Source organism: Tauraco erythrolophus, chromosome 12, assembly GCF_009769465.1.
Source record: "Tauraco erythrolophus isolate bTauEry1 chromosome 12, bTauEry1.pri, whole genome shotgun sequence".
Classification (NCBI taxonomy): domain Eukaryota; kingdom Metazoa; phylum Chordata; class Aves; order Musophagiformes; family Musophagidae; genus Tauraco; species Tauraco erythrolophus.
In genome coordinates, this window is record NC_141476.1 from 16,498,244 (window position 1) to 16,514,943 (window position 16,700).

General features: G+C 62.4%; 3 protein-coding genes across 4 annotated transcripts; 2 read left to right on the top strand and 1 right to left on the bottom strand.

Moving 5' to 3' along the window:
• Window positions 1-3,183: 3,183 nt before the first annotated feature.
• Window positions 3,184-6,800, top strand: PARP3 (poly(ADP-ribose) polymerase family member 3). Its single transcript, XM_086619071.1, has 10 exons — window positions 3,184-3,366; window positions 3,581-3,706; window positions 4,126-4,317; window positions 4,638-4,773; window positions 5,027-5,253; window positions 5,411-5,563; window positions 5,704-5,781; window positions 6,033-6,210; window positions 6,372-6,518; window positions 6,631-6,800. The coding sequence occupies exons 1-10, from the start codon at window positions 3,184-3,186 to the stop codon at window positions 6,798-6,800; spliced, it is 1,590 nt and encodes a 529-aa protein (XP_086475197.1).
• Window positions 6,801-8,262: 1,462 nt separating this feature from the next.
• On the top strand, window positions 8,263-9,492 carry LOC104381993 (putative G protein-coupled receptor). The gene has a single exon (XM_009989841.2). It carries the CDS (start codon window positions 8,263-8,265, stop codon window positions 9,490-9,492), a length of 1,230 nt encoding a protein of 409 aa, XP_009988143.2.
• A 1,915-nt stretch (window positions 9,493-11,407) lies between these two features.
• On the bottom strand, window positions 11,408-15,434 carry PCBP4 (poly(rC) binding protein 4). Of its 2 annotated transcripts, none has more exons than XM_086618836.1 (12): window positions 15,339-15,434; window positions 14,991-15,014; window positions 14,880-14,912; window positions 14,515-14,631; window positions 14,295-14,423; window positions 13,926-14,054; window positions 13,583-13,657; window positions 13,372-13,416; window positions 13,106-13,181; window positions 12,666-12,718; window positions 12,065-12,234; window positions 11,408-11,723 (listed from the first exon to the last, which is right to left on the bottom strand). In XM_086618836.1, the coding sequence occupies exons 1-12, from the start codon at window positions 15,432-15,434 to the stop codon at window positions 11,408-11,410; spliced, it is 1,263 nt and encodes a 420-aa protein (XP_086474962.1). The 2 variants fall into 2 exon arrangements, with proteins under 2 accessions (XP_086474962.1, XP_086474961.1); XM_086618835.1 differs by having other exon boundaries at window positions 14,295-14,431; window positions 14,514-14,631.
• Between the last annotated feature and the right edge of the window lie 1,266 nt (window positions 15,435-16,700).

Sequence of the window (16,700 nt, forward strand, 5' to 3'; positions counted from 1 at the left end):
ACCCAGGAGGCACCGCGCCCGCCGCCTGGAAGTTTCCAAGCTGTGCGCAGGCGCAGCGGCAGCCGCCCGCCGCGGGGCACGCCGGGAGTTGTAGTGCGGGCGGTGCCTCAGCCGCCCGGAGCGGGAGGGACTTTTCCGGCTGGGATTCTCCCCGTTCCCGGGCCTTCCTGTGCACCGTGGGATCGCAGGACGGTTTGGGTTGGAAGAGACTTTCAAAGATCATCTAGTCCGACCCCCTTGCCGTGGACAAAGACATCTTGCACTACGTGGTGTTGCTCAAAGCGCCGTCCAGCCTGGCCTTGAGTGGCTCCAGGGATGGGGCATCCACAGCCGCTCTGGGCAACCTGGTCCAGTGTCTCACTGCGCTCATCGCAAAACATTTCTTCCTTGTGTCCAGTCTGTACCCACCCTTGTTCTGTTTAAAACAGTCACCCCTTGTCCTGTCACTATGGGCCCTGGTAAAAAGTCTCCCATCTTTCTTTACCTATGGAAAGGCCACCGTGAGGTCTCCCCAGAGCCTTCTCTTCTCCAGGGTGGACAACCCCAACCCCTTCAGGTTGTCAAGATCCCTCTGGATGACACGCTTCCCTCAAGCAACTCAACCACACCGCTCAGGTTGGTGTCACCCACAAACTTGCTGAGGGGGTACTCCATCCCGCCCTGTATGGACCCCTGAGGGACAACATTCCGTACTGGTTTCCATTTGGACAGTGAACCGTTGACTGTAGAAGTGGGAAGTGAGAAACCTCTGGAAAGGGTGATGGGCCCATGGAAGAGCCTTTTTCCCTATGGACCCAGACACCGAGAAGCAAAGAAGACATAAAGAAAAGAGATTCCTTGGGGAAGGATCTTTCCTTCCACAGGCTTGACGCCAGCCACCACCTTTCCCTCCCACTTGTGGTCTCCACTCCCTGTGTTCTTGCAACCCTACATTCAGTCCTTCCCAATCCCTTTGGTGAGGCAGCTGGTGGCATGTGGGGTGGAAACCTTTGGTCTCTTCCTGCCACTCCTTGCTTCTTACTCATCTCACGTGCCCCAGCGCGGGCTCCTCCGTGGGCTGCAGTCCCTTTGGGGGAGTACCCACCTCGTTAAAACTAAATCACTTTTTCTGACTCCACGAGAGGACATGGAGCTCTCCCCTCGCCTGTGCTGCCTTGGGCTGACATGGCTGAGCCCAGGAGCTACAAAGCCACTGATGCTCCAGTTCCAGCAGCATCATCCCCTCCACGTCCCCAGCAGGGAGGGCAGCTCTGCCTCCTGCCCATGCCAGCCGTCCCCACTGGCTGCGCAGTCACTCCTGGCTGGGGACATGCACCTCTTATAGCAAGGCAGTTTGCAGACAGGAGAAGGCAGCCATGGCTGTGAACCCTTCAAAACATGGTTTTGTGGTTTGGGCTGCTCTGGCAACTAAACTCCATGCAGTCTCCCTTACCTGCCGGGGGATGAGGAAGAGCATCAAAGGGGAAAAGGGAGAGAGACCCGACGGTTGAGATAAGAACAATTTAATACTGCTACTACTAATATATTAATATATACTTAGATGTACAATGATAAATAGATACGAACGAGTGATGTACGGTGTAATTGCTCACCACCCCTTGACCGAGGCCCATCTCGTTCCGTACTAACGATCCCGAAACAGATCAGTCCCGACACCGCAATCCCAGATGAGCGAGAGGCCCGAAAATAGAGAGCGAGACAGAGAGAGCGCTCTGAGAGTCCGAGAGTGAGAGTCCCGGAAGAGCAAAAAGCCCTTCTTTCCAGCTGACCCTCACTTTTATACCGGGCATGACGCTGCATAATATGGAATACTTCATTGGCCAGTTTGGCCCTCAATCCTAAGTCTAAGTACAAATCATAAGGGGAGTCATGGACCCTCCGTCCCAGCTATGCTCCCCCCTATCCTGTTGTGCTCCTGCACACTGGCAAGAACACGGCAGCTGAAAAGTCCTTGAGACCTCAGTGCCAACTATAAACATCAGTGTGTTGTCAGTGTTCTTCTCAGAGCAAGTTTCAGACTCAAACCAAAACATGGAGCTCTTCTGGCTGCTTAAAAGAAGAGCTGACTCTGTCCCAGCTGAAAGAAACCAGGACACGTGTTCAAATGCCAAGTGTCCGGTCCTCCTCCCTGCCTGATCCTCAGCCCTGCCCGCTTGGCAGGGGCTCAAGAAAAGAGATTTAATGTGCAGAACGATGGAGACTTTGACCCTTTCAAGACTGTTTTCTCTGTCCTGGAGGAAGTGGGTCTGGCTGGAGGGGCAGCCGGCGCAAGGTCACCCCTCAACCAGGAACGCCCAGACAGGCCGGCTGCAGGGTGCATGCACTACCCTGGGGCGTGACAGCTGTTTCCGCTGTCATTCCTGGCTGCTGTGTCCTCTTCCCTGGGAAAAAAGTTTCACTTCCAGGCAGGCTGACCAACGTGCCCGAAGGCTCCTCGGCGGGCAGCGGCCGTGCCTGGCACTGGGCTCAGTGGCCTTGGGCAGCGGGAGCAGGTAGGACACGGCTGCTCCCCGCTCTGCAGCCCCCTCTGCTTCTCCCGGCACCCCCTGCTCAGCTGGGACCAGGGGGCACAGGAAATGAGGGGCTACCTGAGCCCGCCCGTGCCCAAATCAAGGCACCACGTCCTCACCCTGTGGGGTGCTGCACCCCTTCACTAGGCTTGGAGGGGGGATATTTTTTGGGGAGGGCGTTGCATGTTTGGGGGGTGTGGCATTGCATTCTTTCCTCTCCTGCACACCCCTGGGGCACAGGGCTAGGGGAGCCTTGGGGACACACTCTTGCAGGTCAAGGGTCCCTGGCGAGGGGTGCTGGGGGCCAGGCAGGGCTCTCCAGGCTCCCCTCACCCCTCTGGCAGACCTTCATCCTCTTCCAGCTCTTCTGAACAGAGTTTGTTTGCAAGTGGCTGTGTCCCCCTCTGCTCTGCGTCTTGGGCTCCCATGGAGGCTGGAAGGTGCTGAGGGGCTCTGCCCCCCACCCTGAGCAGAGGAGCAAAGCTGAGACATTTTGAGGGCAGAGGTCCCTTTCCCCCCTCCAACCTGGGCTGGGCATGTAGGGAAAGCGGGGCACAGTCCATCCGGACTTTCCCGGAAGGGCAGCTCAGTATCTCCCACCTCGCACTCTGCTCTTCCCAAGGATTTTGCCGGGGGATCAAGGCTGTGCTGGCCCCGCGGGAGTGGCTCAGCCATGGCCTCCAAGCGCCGTGCATCCGCCCCGAAACAGTCAGACGGCAGGGGCAAGAAAGCGAAGGGGGGAGAGGAGGAGGACGCCTGGAGCTCCACCTTGGCAGCCCTGAAAACTGCCCCCAATGAGAAGCCCCCCCCCACCATCGATGGGCTGTGCCCCCTAAGCACAGTGCCCGGTGCCCGGGTGAGAGCAGGGCTGGGGTACCCAGTGGGGCTGGGGTGGGGGGATGGGGGCAGGAGGGGCGGAGGAGTCCCAGGGCAGCCCCTGCCCTGCTGACGCAGGGGCAGCTCCGATTTTCCTTGCAGACCCCTGTGCGTACCCGCTGGGGCAAATCTGCACCCTCCCGTGTCCCCAAATGCTGCCCAGGTGCCAGCCCAGGCCGTGCCACTTGCTGTAGGTCTATGAGGACCACGACTCCACCCTGAACCAGACCAACATCAGGGCCAACAACAACAAGTTCTACATCATCCAGCTCCTCGAGCACAATGGCACCTACAGTGTCTGGAGCCGCTGGGGCCGTGTGGTGAGTCCACCCTGGCACCGCTTGTGCCCCCAGCTGTCCCCACCCTGCCTTGGGACCCCCAAAGGTCAGGGATGAACCTGGTTGTCCCCATCCCTTGTTCCCAGTCCCAAAGCAAGCAACCAAGAGGCCTTGCTATAGCCTCTTGCTGGGGGGCTCCAAGGACTTGCCTCCACACAATGGGGTCAGCCTGGCCATGGGACATGGCACCTGTCACTGCTGTGGCAGTGATCATGACACCCCAGCAAGGAGTCCTAGGGTGTCCCCATGAGCCGGAGGGACCCCCAGACCCAATACTGGTTGCTGGGCACATTCCTGCTCACTGCCCAGCAGCCCTGCCATCGCAGCCTCCCTGCTCTCCTCAGCATGGGGCTGGTGGAGCAGGGACAAGGGGAGTCCTGACCACTGCTGTCCTCTGCCAGGGGGAGGTGGGCCAGTCCAAGCTCATGCCCTCTGCCTCCCTGGAAGCTGCCAAGAAGGAGTTTGAGAAGAAGTTTCGAGAGAAGACAAAGAACAGCTGGGCGACGAGGGAGAACTTTGTTGCCCAACCGGGGAAGTATACACTCATCGAGGTGGAGCCAGGGGCCGGGCAGGAGAGGGAGGTTGCCCTCAGGGTGAGTGTGCCAGGCAGCCGGGGTGTCATGGTGGTGGAGTGGTCCTCACATCCCACCCCTGGCCTACTGGGCACCAGGACATCCAAGCAGTGAGCAGGATGGGGTGGGTTTCGGAAGCTGAAACAACCCATGTGCAGAGATTTGGGGCTAATGGTTTGAGATGAAGTGGGAGGGCATCTCAAGTGAGAACCATGGCCATCTGGGTGGCATTGGTCATGGAAAACCTGCCTGTTGCTCTGCTGCCTGGGGGCCAGGCTCTCCCTACTGCAACGGGCATCCCCGGCTTCCCATGGGCTTGCAGGCGGCATAGTGATGTTGAGGGTCTGCAGGTGGATGGGGACAAAGTCTACAGGCAGCGGGTGCTGCCCTGCACCTTGGATAAAGCCACGCAGGACCTGGTGTCCTTCATCTTCAGCAACGACATGTTCCGGGATGCCATGCAGACCATGAATATTGGTAAGAGGTGATGGGTGGCATGGGGTGGGTCTCGGGGCTGCAGCTGGGGAGTGCAGATGGGGAGGTGAATGGGGCAGAGGTGCCAGTGGATTTTAGAGCATCCCTACTGATAGCTCGGCACCTGGTGGGACTGTGGACCCCCATGCCAGGTGCCCATGTGTGCCTGTGTTGATGCTGGAAGTTCTGGGAAGTAGCTGTGGAGCAAGTGGGGCAGGTGGGTTCACTGGTTGCCCTCCCCTCTCCCCCTGGCCAGATGTGAAGAAGATGCCGCTGGGGAAGCTGAGCAAGCAGCAGATCGTGAGGGGCTTCGAGGCACTGGAGGAGCTGGAGGCAGCACTGCAGGAGCAGCCCCTCTCAGCTGCCCGCCTGGAGGACCTCTGCTCTCGCTTCTACACCATCGTCCCCCATAACTTTCGACGGGCACAGCCACATCTCATCAACACCCCTCACCTGCTACGTGCCAAGAAGGACATGCTGTTGGTGAGATGCCAGGGCACCCGGCAGGTGGCATCCGTCCACAAGGAGGGCTCTGGCTTGTGGGGCAGGGAGGTGCTGGCAGGCAGCTGGGTTTGCCCTCGTTCCCCCGGCACGGTGCCCAGCACTGGTGGTGATGATGTCCCTGGTCTGTGCCTGCCAGGTGCTGGCTGATATCGAGGTGGCACAGAGCCTGCAGGCGCAGAAGGTGAAGGAGGCAAAGGAGGAGGAGGAAGTCCTCCATCCGCTGGATCAGGATTACGCCCTGCTCTGCTGCCAGCTCTCCCTCCTGGACCCGGCTTCCCGGGAATATCAGGTGGTACTTGTGACATGGTGCCCCATGACAGGGTGTAACCATGCCAGGCCTGCGGGCACCCCAAATGTCCCCACTGTTCCAGGGGGATCATGGGCATTGCTAGGATGGTGACACCGCTTTCCTGCCTCCCTCCCTGGCAGCTGATCCAAAACTACGTAACACAGACGGGGGACCAACTCCGCATCCTCAACATCTGGCAGGTGGCCCGTGATGGCGAGGTGAGAAGATGGAGACGATTATACCCATCCTGCAATGGGGAAGCCCCAATTGCACCCAGGGCTGCATTAGGGCTCCGGGCTTCTCCAGCCAGGGGGGCTTCAGCCCAGCTGGCCAGGGGCAAACAGGCACCTGCTCCCCTGCCCCTCCAGCCTGGCACTGGGGTTGGGCTGGGGCGGTTGGGTGGCAGTCCCCCACCCCCAGGAACCCACATCTCCCTCCATGGACAGCCCTTCACTCTGCATCTCTCCAGGATGAGCGCTTCAAAGCCCACGACCACCTGGAGCACCGGCGCCTGCTTTGGCACGGCACCAACGTGGCGGTGGTGGCGGCCATCCTGAAGAGTGGGCTGCGCATCATGCCCCACTCAGGTGGGCGCGTGGGCAAGGGCATCTACTTCGCCTCTGAGAACAGCAAGTCAGCCTGCTACGGTGAGGGTGCGGGATGGGCAGGGCTGCTCAGGATGCCCACAGGGGCTGTGCCAGCCCAGTTGCCCTGGCAGCCGGTCCCTGCCTGCTGGGGTGGCCTGGGCACAACCAGATGGGAACGCTGGGGCTGGTGCCATCATCCCACTCCCTTTCTCCCATGGCAGTGGGATGTACATTCAAGAGTGTTGGCATCATGTTCCTGACGGAGGTTGCCCTGGGCAAGCCCTACCGCATCACCTGTGACGACCCCACGCTGTGTCAGCCGCCTGTTGGCTACGACAGCGTCGTGGCCTGTGGCCAGACAGAGCCGGGTGAGCCCGGAGCAGGAGGGGGTGTGGGGTCTGTGGGGCTGGGGTGGGCACGAGGTGGAGAGAGGCCAGATCTCAGGCTTGACGCGGTGTTGAGGGGTGTCTTCTCACCCAGACCCCGCACGGGATGAGGAGGTGCTGCTGGATGGCAAGAAGGTGCTGGTGTGCCAGGGCAAACCCATCCCCATGCCTGCCTACAAGGACTCCTCCTTCAGCCAGAGCGAGTACCTCATCTACCAGGAGAGCCAGTGCCGGATCCGCTACCTTGTCCAGCTCCACTTCTAAGGGTGTCTGGGCACCCTGTGGCCCCATCCCAGCACCAGCTGGTGACCACCAGTCTGGAGCACAGTGGTCTGGACTCTTTGGCCACCCCCCCGGGTCTTGGTGAGGGACGGGCTGGCGTGGGGACAGAGCTTGCTTTGGCTGTGAATAAAACCACCGTGCCTTGTACCGAGCCGTGCCAGCACTTTCCTGCCTGGTGAGGCGAGTGCGGAGTAGGGAAGGGTGGTGGCGGGTGCCTGCAGGGATGGCGGTGGGTGGCTCTGGAGGGGCTGCAGCCTGTTGTGGCCCTTGGGTGCTGGCAGTCTTCAGGTGAAAGCTGGTGGCTTTGTGAGCCAGGTGCCCTCGTCACCTTGGCAAGGCAGGTGGCTTGTGCCCGTCACCTATGGCATCAGAGCTACAGAGGACGAGCAAGATGTGCTGCCCTGCCTGGGCATGGAGGAGCTCATCCATGCATCCATCCATGCATCCATCCATCTGGAGGACAAGCACCTGTCATCCCTCTGGTGCCATGCCCAGTGCCATGCCTGGTGCCCATGCCAAACCTCTCTCTGTGCCTACGTGTGCCCCCCAAGTATGTGTCCGGGTCCTTGGGGTGCCAGGGAGGGACCACTCCCAGCTCCGTTACACCGATGCCTGATGGATACTCCAGGGCATCTGCGCACCGGTGTGGAGGAGACGCCGCAGATCCATCTGTATGTCTGTCCCCCGAGCCCTGGGGACCTTGGGGGCTAAGCTGTCCTTGCAGAAGGTGGGTGGCCATGCTGGGGGGACACAGAGCCCTGTTCCCCCTTCCCGAGCCCTGGCTGGCTGCTAGGACCCAGCAGCTGTCCCCGTGGGATCGCCACGAGTGCCAGCAGCGCCCGGGAGTGACAGCTGGTGCCATCCGCAGCTGGCGGGCGTCAGGCAAACAGGATGACGAGCGGGTGACGGGGCGTGGGGAAGGGGGAGCGCGGCCTTGCGCCGGGGCTGGCAGCCCCCGTTCCGCTGCGGGAGTGACGGCAGCGAGAAGGACCCCCGGCGAGGAGGGCAGAGTCACCCACCTCCCCAGGAGCAAAGGTGCGTCGGGTCGCCCTCCACCCACCCCGGGGTCCCCCGCGGCCAGAGCAGGGGGGGCGGGTTCAGGATGTCCCTCCTGGTGCAGTTGGGACAGGGGGACGGGGTGTCAGCCTGGCACCGGTGCCCGGAGGTCCCGGCAGTGCCATCCCTGGCCAGGCTGGGGACAGCCCGGATGCCAGCTCTGGGGTAGGCAGGGTGCCATGACCTCGGTGGGCACCTCTCCCTGCTCATCTCTGGGTTTCTCTGGGGCTCTTCTTCATTTTGGTTCTTCTCCTTCACACCCCACTTCTCTCCCCAACAGGAGAAGAAGACAGCGGCCATGGTTGTGGTGGGCTTTCCCCCTAAGGGATGCAGGAGAAAAGCCCTTGCTACGCAGGCACCGGAGCTGCTGGCTTAGCCCTCGCCAGGGATGGCGACCCAAACGGGGCTGAACACCACGGGCGGCCTAGAGCCACCCTCCGACCCCGAGCAGTCCGTCGCCCAGGAGGTGATGGGCCTCCTCTGCATGGTCCTCCTCACTCTCACCGCCCTGGTGGCCAACACCGTGGTGATGGTTGTCATTCTCAAAACCCCCCTTCTCAAGAAGTTCATCTTTGTCTGCCACCTCTGCGCGGTTGACCTCCTCTCTGCCATTTTCCTCATGCCCCTGGGGATCATCTCCAGCTCCTCTTGCTTCAACAGGGTGATCTACAGCATTGCCGAGTGCCAGGGCTTGATGTTCCTGAATATCTGCTTCATTAGTGCCTCCATCCTCACCATCTCCATCATCAGTGTGGAACGGTACTACTACATCGTCCACCCCATGAGGTATGAGGTCAAGATGACCATCAGGTTAGCGGTGGCTGGAGTGATCTTCATTTGGGTCAAGTCTGCTCTCATCACTGTCTTGGCACTGGTGGGCTGGCCTCAAGGCAATGGGGCCACCAGCGCCAGCCGCTGCACCGTCTACTGGAGCCCTGGGGCCCACAAGAAGGTTTTTGTCATCATCTTCAGCATTGTCTGCTTTGTTCTGCCCACCATCATCATCTTTGCTGTCTACTGCAGTGTCTACCGCGTGGCCCGGATGGCATCACTGCAGCACGTGCCCGTGCCGGCACAGGCAGTTGCACCGAAACACCGATCCGACTCCATCGCCAGCCAAGTGGCCATCATCACCACCAGGAACCTGCCGCTGCCCAGGCTGACGCCAGAGCGCTTTTTGGGAAGCAACAAGGCTATCCTCACCTTGGTCCTCATTGTGGGACAGTTCTTGTGCTGCTGGCTGCCCTTCTTTGCTTTCCACTTGCACTCCTCTGTCACTGCTGGCACAACAGGTGGTGGGCACGGGGAGATGGTGGTCACCTGGATTGCCTACTCCTCCTTTGCCATCAATCCCTTCTTCTACGGGCTGCTGAACCGACAGATCCGGGAGGAGCTGGCCCGGCTCCGTCGCAGCTGTGTCAACCGGCCACTGGGCCAGGAGCTCTGTCTTTCTGTTTCAGAGGCTTCTGTCCAGGAAAACTTCTTGCAGTTCCTCCAGAGAGCGACTTGCACGCTGGAGACACATGCCAGCTGCATCAGCCCCAGCCCCAGGAACAGGCTGGACCAGACCAAGATGAGCTTCCCCATCCCAGGTCAAGTTCCTGAAGAGAGCAGCTGAGAAGCAGGAGGCCCTGTCCCACCGTGCTGGGCAGGAGGGTGGGCAGGGGACCTCCCAGGGACCCACTGGATCTGCTCAGACCTAGCCTCTTGAATTTGAAGGGGTCCTTGTTCAGGTTTTGCCTCTTCTCTGAGCTTATGATGCAAGATGTTTTTTCTGCCTGGGAGAAGGCAGCAGATGTGGGGAAGCCCCATCTCCCTTCTGCAGGCTAGGACTGTCTCTGGCTCCACCAGCATGGCCCAGTTGTGTGGACGGGCTCTCCTTGCGACACAGGATGCCAAGGGGCTCCTACGTGGGGGCAGAGGATGGGGCACCTTGGATGCCAAGGGGCTCCTACGTGGGGGCAGAGGACGGGGCACCTCCATCTCCATCACCCTGGGACCACTGGTGGCCAGCAGTGAAGAGCAGACGTCCCTTGCATCCCACCCAGGAATAAAGGCCCAGCTAACACCACTAACACCACTAACACCACAGCCCCAGGCACCCTGCTGAGCCCGCACTGCCCTCTGTCCTCAGCTGTTTAACCCAAAACTAACCTCTGGGTGGAGGAGCTCCTGTCACCCATGGTACTTACCAGGGGGACAACACCGCGGGGCTGGCTCTGGCTGTGTCTGGGTTGTTCCCACTGGCATGGCACTGTGCGATGCCCATGGCCCTGCCCGGTTGTGCCCTCTGTCCCCTCTCAGCTGGCAGGGGCTGCCCCTCCAGGGAGGATACTGACCGGCCGAGGGTCCGTGCCAGGCTGTTTATGGCCACAGCTGCCCAGCTGAAGCCCAGCCAGCAGTGCCACGTGCCAGCCGAGCTGGGCTGCTGGCCAGAGCTGCGCTAAGGTGGACATGGTGGCACAGGGTGGTGGTGGTGGCCGTGCGGGGTGCCCCCAGGCAGTGACAGCCAGGGGGGACCGGGAACTGCTGTACCGTCTCATTGCTTCTGCAGGGCTTGGGGACCCTCCTGTGGGGTCCCCAGTGCAAGAAAGGGGACCGGACCCTCTCGGGGAACGCTGGAGGGGTCCATCACCCCCAACCCACTCACAAAGGTCCCAGGGATGGTGCTGGCACAGTGGGTTGGAGACACCCCTGCCCCAGTAATAACTGGGGGGCTGGGGGAGGACTGCCCCACGGCCTCTCAAACTGCCCCGTGGCAGGGAGGGGGCTCAGGGAAGCCCCCCGGAGAGGCGGGAGCTGAGGGCCAGCACCCCCCTGGCCACAGGGCCACCCCTGCGGCCACCACACCGTGTCCCCATGAGCTGGGGCTGCCACTGGTGGGGGGTTGTCTCCACCTGGGGTGAAGTTTCTTACTCTTTTTTTCTTGTAAATTTTATCTTTTTATTAAACCATTGATAAGTTACAAAGGAGGAAAAAATATAGACTTATATATACAGCATGTCCAAGCCAGCAGGGACGGGCTCTTGGATGGGGCTGTTGGGAGGCGATTGCCCCGGAGTGGCCTGGGGAGGACCCCCCACCAGAGCCAGGGGAAGGAGAAACCCCAGAGAGACCAGGCAGCCCCTCATCTGGTGGGACCCGGCTTTTGGGTGCCAGCCAGAGAGTGGGCAGGAGTGGGACGGCAGGGTGAGGGGCAGGAGGTGGGGGTCCCACTCTGGTAAAGAGCACTGGGAGAAGGGACTCCGGGCTGACAGGGACAGTCCCCCCACCTAGTACCAGGGCACGTGGTCCCTGTGCAGGAAAACTGAGGAGGGGGGCACAGCGCTGCCGAGACGGACAGCAGTCAGTGGAGCAGCCCTCCAGCGGGCATTGCCGCTGGGAAGACCCTTCCCTTCCCTGGGGTGGGAGGAAAGGGGGTCCACTTCAGACATGGGGCACCTGGCAGGGGCTGGGGGATGGGGTGGGTGGTGGGGAGGTGTCCCTGGCACCGGGTGGCACCCCGGACCCCCTCGCCCACCCACTGGCGGGGCTCAATAGGGTGAGAACTTCTGCCGGTCCGCCTTCTTGGTGCCGTTGGCTGCCGGGATCTTGGTCGTGTAGGTGGCGGTGCCGCCATTGGGACCCGCCATGGAGGACGGGGACAGCGCCAGGAAGGACACTGGCTTCAGACCGATGAAGTTGGAGAGGGAGATGGTGTAGGGGGTGCCCAGCAGGGCCGGAGGGGCTGGGGCGACGGCAGGCAGTGCTGCGCCAGAGCCTGGGGTGAGGGGCTGGGAGAAGCCCACGCCGAGGTCCATGGAGCCAGGGCCTGGCAGCGCCTGGGAGGTAGATTTGGCTGTCTCTAAGCTGAGGAAGTGAGCAGGAAGGATGGGGTGGTGAGGACCATGATGACAGAGTGGGTCCTCTGCCCCAACCTGCCCATCTTAGGGTGCGGGGACCGTGTGCCCCATCCCTTCTGGCACAGGTCTCCATGGCACATCCTGGGCATCCTGCTGGGGAGGGCTAAAAAGCTGGGGCTCAAGGGCTGTGGGGTTTTGGGTCCTACACCCACCATCTCAGGACCTCAAAACACCACCCAGCTCATCCTTCCTGAGGATGCTGGGGTGAGGGTATCCCCCAAAAGCTGTGCTGGGGAAATGCCACTCCTTGCTAGCAGCCAGTGTGCATGTCCCCAGGCTGGCACCTACCAGTTTGTGATGAGGTACTGAGCCAGGGTGATGCTGACAGGGGACCCTGTGATGGTCACGTGCCGCTCGCTGGAGCCCTCGGTCTGGTTCCCGATCTTGATGTGGGCGCCCGACATCTGCCGGATCTCACTGATCTTGCTGCCGTGCCGGCCGATGATGCAGCCGATGAGCTGGAGGGGCAGGGATCGAGGTGAGCAGGGAGCAGCTGGAGGAGCCACGCCGCACAGGGAGCTCCCAGGGGCTCCATGGCTGGGAGGACTGGGGAAACTGAGGCAGGCTCTGGGAGGGCAGGGCGCTGCTTTCCTTGGACAGACCCTGCTTTTTGGTCTTACTCAGGACCCCCCTGGCTGGCATCACTGGGCTGCCACATCCCAAGGCTCTTCCTTGGTGTTGGCCAAGCCTTTTTTCCCCCCTCCCATGCCTCAGTTTCCCTTTCTTCCAGTTGCATCTGTCTCAGCAGCCCCTCCTGCTCCTGAGCTCTGGCAGCAGAGGCAGAGCCTCCCCTGTGCGGGGTAGTGGCTACACCCCCTGGCTGTAGGGTGAGACACATGGGTGGGAGCAAGCTGTGGTACCCCTCACCATCCCCGGGACCCACACGTACGTCGTTGGGCACCAGGAACTCCTGTGAGCTGCTCTGGGAGCTTGTGTCCAGGCCTGAAGGGAGAGACAGAGACATTAGTGGTAGGGGGGGACAGGTCTCCAGCAGCTCTGTGTCTCCACCCCAGCCCTGTGCTGTGACAGTAAGTGGCCCCAGAGACAAACCTGAAGGATCCCTGGGGAGAGGCAGGGAGGACAGGACATAGGCACCAGTGGCAATTTGGTGCCAGTGCTCCCCCACTGCAAGGTTGGGGGCTCTGGTGGCTGCAGGGCCCCAGGAAATCAAGGACAGGGTCGTTCTAGGGGGCAGGTAGCCATGCTGGGGGTGCTGGGACTGGACAGGGTGCAGGGGACAGGGACCCTCTCATCAGGGCCAGGTGGCTGGGTGGGCCAGGAGGAACACCCCACACCCTCAGCCCTGGGGGCGGCATGGGAGATGCTCACCTGGCACCATGGAGGGTGTGTGGCCCAGGGAGGCGAAGGGGAGCGTGTGCCCTGACAGCTGCTGCAGCTTCGTCATCTGCCCGGGCAGTGGGAGGAGGAGGAAGGAGGCGTTAGGGGTGATGGCAGAGGGTGCCCTGTCCCCTCCTGGGGCTGGACGCTGGCACCCAGTGCCTCGCAGGACAGGCATTCTTGGCAGTGCCCATCCCGGCAGGCACAGACCCGGTGCCCAAAGGAGCAGGGGTGGGCTGCCATGGGGATAGACTCACCTCTGCAGGAGAGACCCCACTATACTGGCCCTGCATGGAGAAGCCCTGGGAGGGGAAGGAGTGGACATCAGTGGGGGGGCCATGTGGGGATCCCTACCTCAGGCCACCCCCCTGGGGCAGGGAGGCCACCCCAAGCCCACTGTAGTCACCCCCAGCCAGAGGCTGACCCCCCCGGCCATCCCGTGCCCCTGAGGGGGCTGTGGCCCCTTACCTGGTTGGCAGAGAGCAAGATGGTACCCAGGGAGAGGCCAGGGTGGTAGGGGATGGTGGCCCCTTTCGGAGGCGACTGGAGACGGAGGGAAGGAGGTGGAGGGGATAAGAGATGAGGCTGAATGCCCCCACAGCCCCATGTGTTTCCCTGGACCCCCTCTGCCCCCCCATACCCCCAGCAAGCTGGGCACAGCCCCCAGAACCACCAAAGCAGAGTGCTCTCATGGGCTTCTGTACAGGGGAAACCCAGTGCCTGGGTCCAGGTGGGCAGGAGAAGCCCTGGGGAGTGGGGGCGGGGAGGCAGAACATGCCCCTCTGGCCTGGGCACGGGGCTCGGCGGGTACCTCCAGGATGACGGCGCAGATCTGCCTTACGCACTGGATGATGGTGTCCGGCACCCCGGAGACAGTGACGGCCCGTTCAGTGGAGTTGGGCAGCAGGTCGCCGGCCACCTGCACCTGCGCCCCCGTGCTCTGAGGGGGAGAAGAGGGATGCTGGGGTCCCTTGGCCACTTCTCCTTGGAGCTCAGCACCTCATACCTCCTCTGGCCCCTCCTGGGTCCCCTTTGCAGGACCCACAGGGTGATGCTCCCCTCCTGCATCACCTGCATCACCTCCACAGCCCCTGCAGGACCGTGGCAGCCCCCGCACCCAAGGCTCCGTGCTCCCCCCGGGGGAAAAGGAAGCCCACACCCAGGGCACCCACAGCCTCACCTCCCGAATCTCCCGGATTTTAGCTCCTGCCTTGCCGATGAGCGAGCCGCACTGGCTGGCCGGGATGACGAGGCGCAGCGTCACCGGTGCTCTGCCCGCTGCTGCCCCATCGCTGCCGGCTCCCAGGTCCTGCGAGGGAGAGGGGATGTGGCGTCAGACCCCCAGGACCCTGCAGGTGTGGGGGCACCCGGCAAGGGTGTGTGCGAGGAGGGCAGCCCACCTCCTCCAGCTTGAAGGCGATCATGGAGACGGCACGGAAGACGGCGTCGGTGGAGCCGGTGATGGTGGTGATGCGCTCGGGGCAGGAGCCCTCTGAGATGGTGATGCGCGCGCTGCTCTGGGGATGGTGTCACACCCCGTCAGGGGCACAGCAGGCCCTGAGCTCCATGTTCCCCCAAGGGAAGGGCTCACCAGGGTGGCATCCATGCCTGTGGGCCTGGGCTTTCCCCCTCCCACCTGCCCCATGCAACCTTCCTCGGCTGCAGCCTTGTCTCCCCTGGGTCCACCTGGGAATGGGCAGGTGGGAGCCACCAGGAGCAGGCAGGACAGGCAGCAGGACCTGGCAGCCCCCCCGCACACCCTTACCTGCTCTCGTATCCTCTTAACAGTCTCTCCTTTCTGCGGGGAGAGGAACAGGGCAGATGGTCAGTTCCAGGGGAGCCTGGGGCCAGTGGTGCCCTGGACCCCAAATCTTACCTTGCCGATGATGCTGCCGATTTCCTGCAAAGGCAGAGACGAGAGTGGCCGTGTCAGCAGGCAGCTCCCTGCCTGCCCCATCCCTTCTCTGCCCACAGCCCACCGGATGGGCAATGGGCACGTCCTGCCCCGCACCCACTGGGACACTGGATGGCTTGCTGGGGACACGGGAACGGCCCCCTCCCTGGCTTAGATCTGGGGAAAAAATCCTTCTGGGAATGCTGTTCCCAGGAGAATTGGGAGTGGGGGAGGAAAGCAGCATGTGGCAAGGAGCTGGTGCTCCAGCATGGCCCCCCACCCCAGGCATTGCTGACATCCCTGAGCGGCACTGAGTCCCGCCACCATTACCTTGCCGTGCATGAGCATGCGGAGGGTGAGGGTGATGCTGAGCTCTGTCTCTTCGAAGCTGCCGCCCACGCCGCTGGCTCCGTCCGGCGATGCCATGGCGGGAGGGCAAGCTGAGCCTGTGGGACAAAGTGGTTCTCCAGAAAGGGGAGAGGCCACAACTACCCCCCGCCTCCCCAAATCTGCAGCCCGAAAAGCACCTGAGATTGCTGAGAAAAAGGGAAACTGAGGGAGGGGCAGCACTGTGCCCTCCTGCAGAGGGGGAGGCTTGCACGGCCCCACGGTACCCCACCAGCATCCTGCATCCCTTCTGGGAGCTCCCTAAAGGGATCTGCTGCCACACGTCTGCCTGAGCCTGCAGGCAGCTGCCTTCAACCTGGCCTGTGCATGGCCCTTGGCTGGAGCCAGCACTGCACCTTCACAAAGCTGGGAACCGGATGGATGTTGGGGGAGAAGGGGAAAAGCATTGGGAGCGTGGCTGTGGGATGAGGTTTGGTTTGCAGGCATTTGCTGGGGTGGGGGGGCAGAAGTGGCCTGGGTGGTCTTGCAGGCTGTGCAAGCCTTCCTCTTCCTCTTCTTCCCTTCCCCCTGCCCGTGAGCAAAGCCCCAGGGGAAACTGAGGAAACCTCCCTGATGGGGACCACCAGCCCTACGTGAACCACGGCATGACACCCAATGCACGATGCCGCTGCACCCTGTTCCCCCCCCCAGCACCCCAGGACCCGCCCTGGACCCTGTGCCTGGTGGACGGGGGTGGCCGGGACCCCATGGTGCCAGCGCAGGGCCAGGAGGACAATCGCTGTGTGTCCGGGCACGGGTGGGCGGCTGCGGCACCGCTGGCTCCCGGCGAGCCGGGCAATGCCAAGCGGCTTTGAAACAAAGCACCCGTGTTAGGGCTGGGGCCCGTGTCTGCGGGCATGGCGGGGGGGGGGGGGCGGTTATTTTAGGTGCTGGCAGGACTCGCCACCGCTATGGCACATCTCCTGCATCAGGGTAACGGGGTGGGGGGGGCAGGTCGATTGCCTCTGCACCCCTTAAGTGCTCGGGCTTGTACCCCCGAGGTGGTTTGGACGCTCCATCTTCACCCCCCTGTTACCGGGTGCTGGAGGAAGGGGGAAAGGTTGGGGAAGGGGAATATTCCTGTTCCAGATGGAGGGGAGCCTGAAACGGGGAGGATGGGGGTACTCCCCTGTAACTCCCCTCCCCACAGCGTTCGGAGCCGTGCGTGGTGCCGGCAGGGGCGGGCAGCGTGCCCGGGCCCCCCCGTCCCCCCGGGGATGAACGGCAGCAGAGACCCGCCGGGGACAAAAGATCCCGCCGGGGAGAGAAGGACGAGGCTGGCGGTGGGGCGGGGAGGGGGCGGCA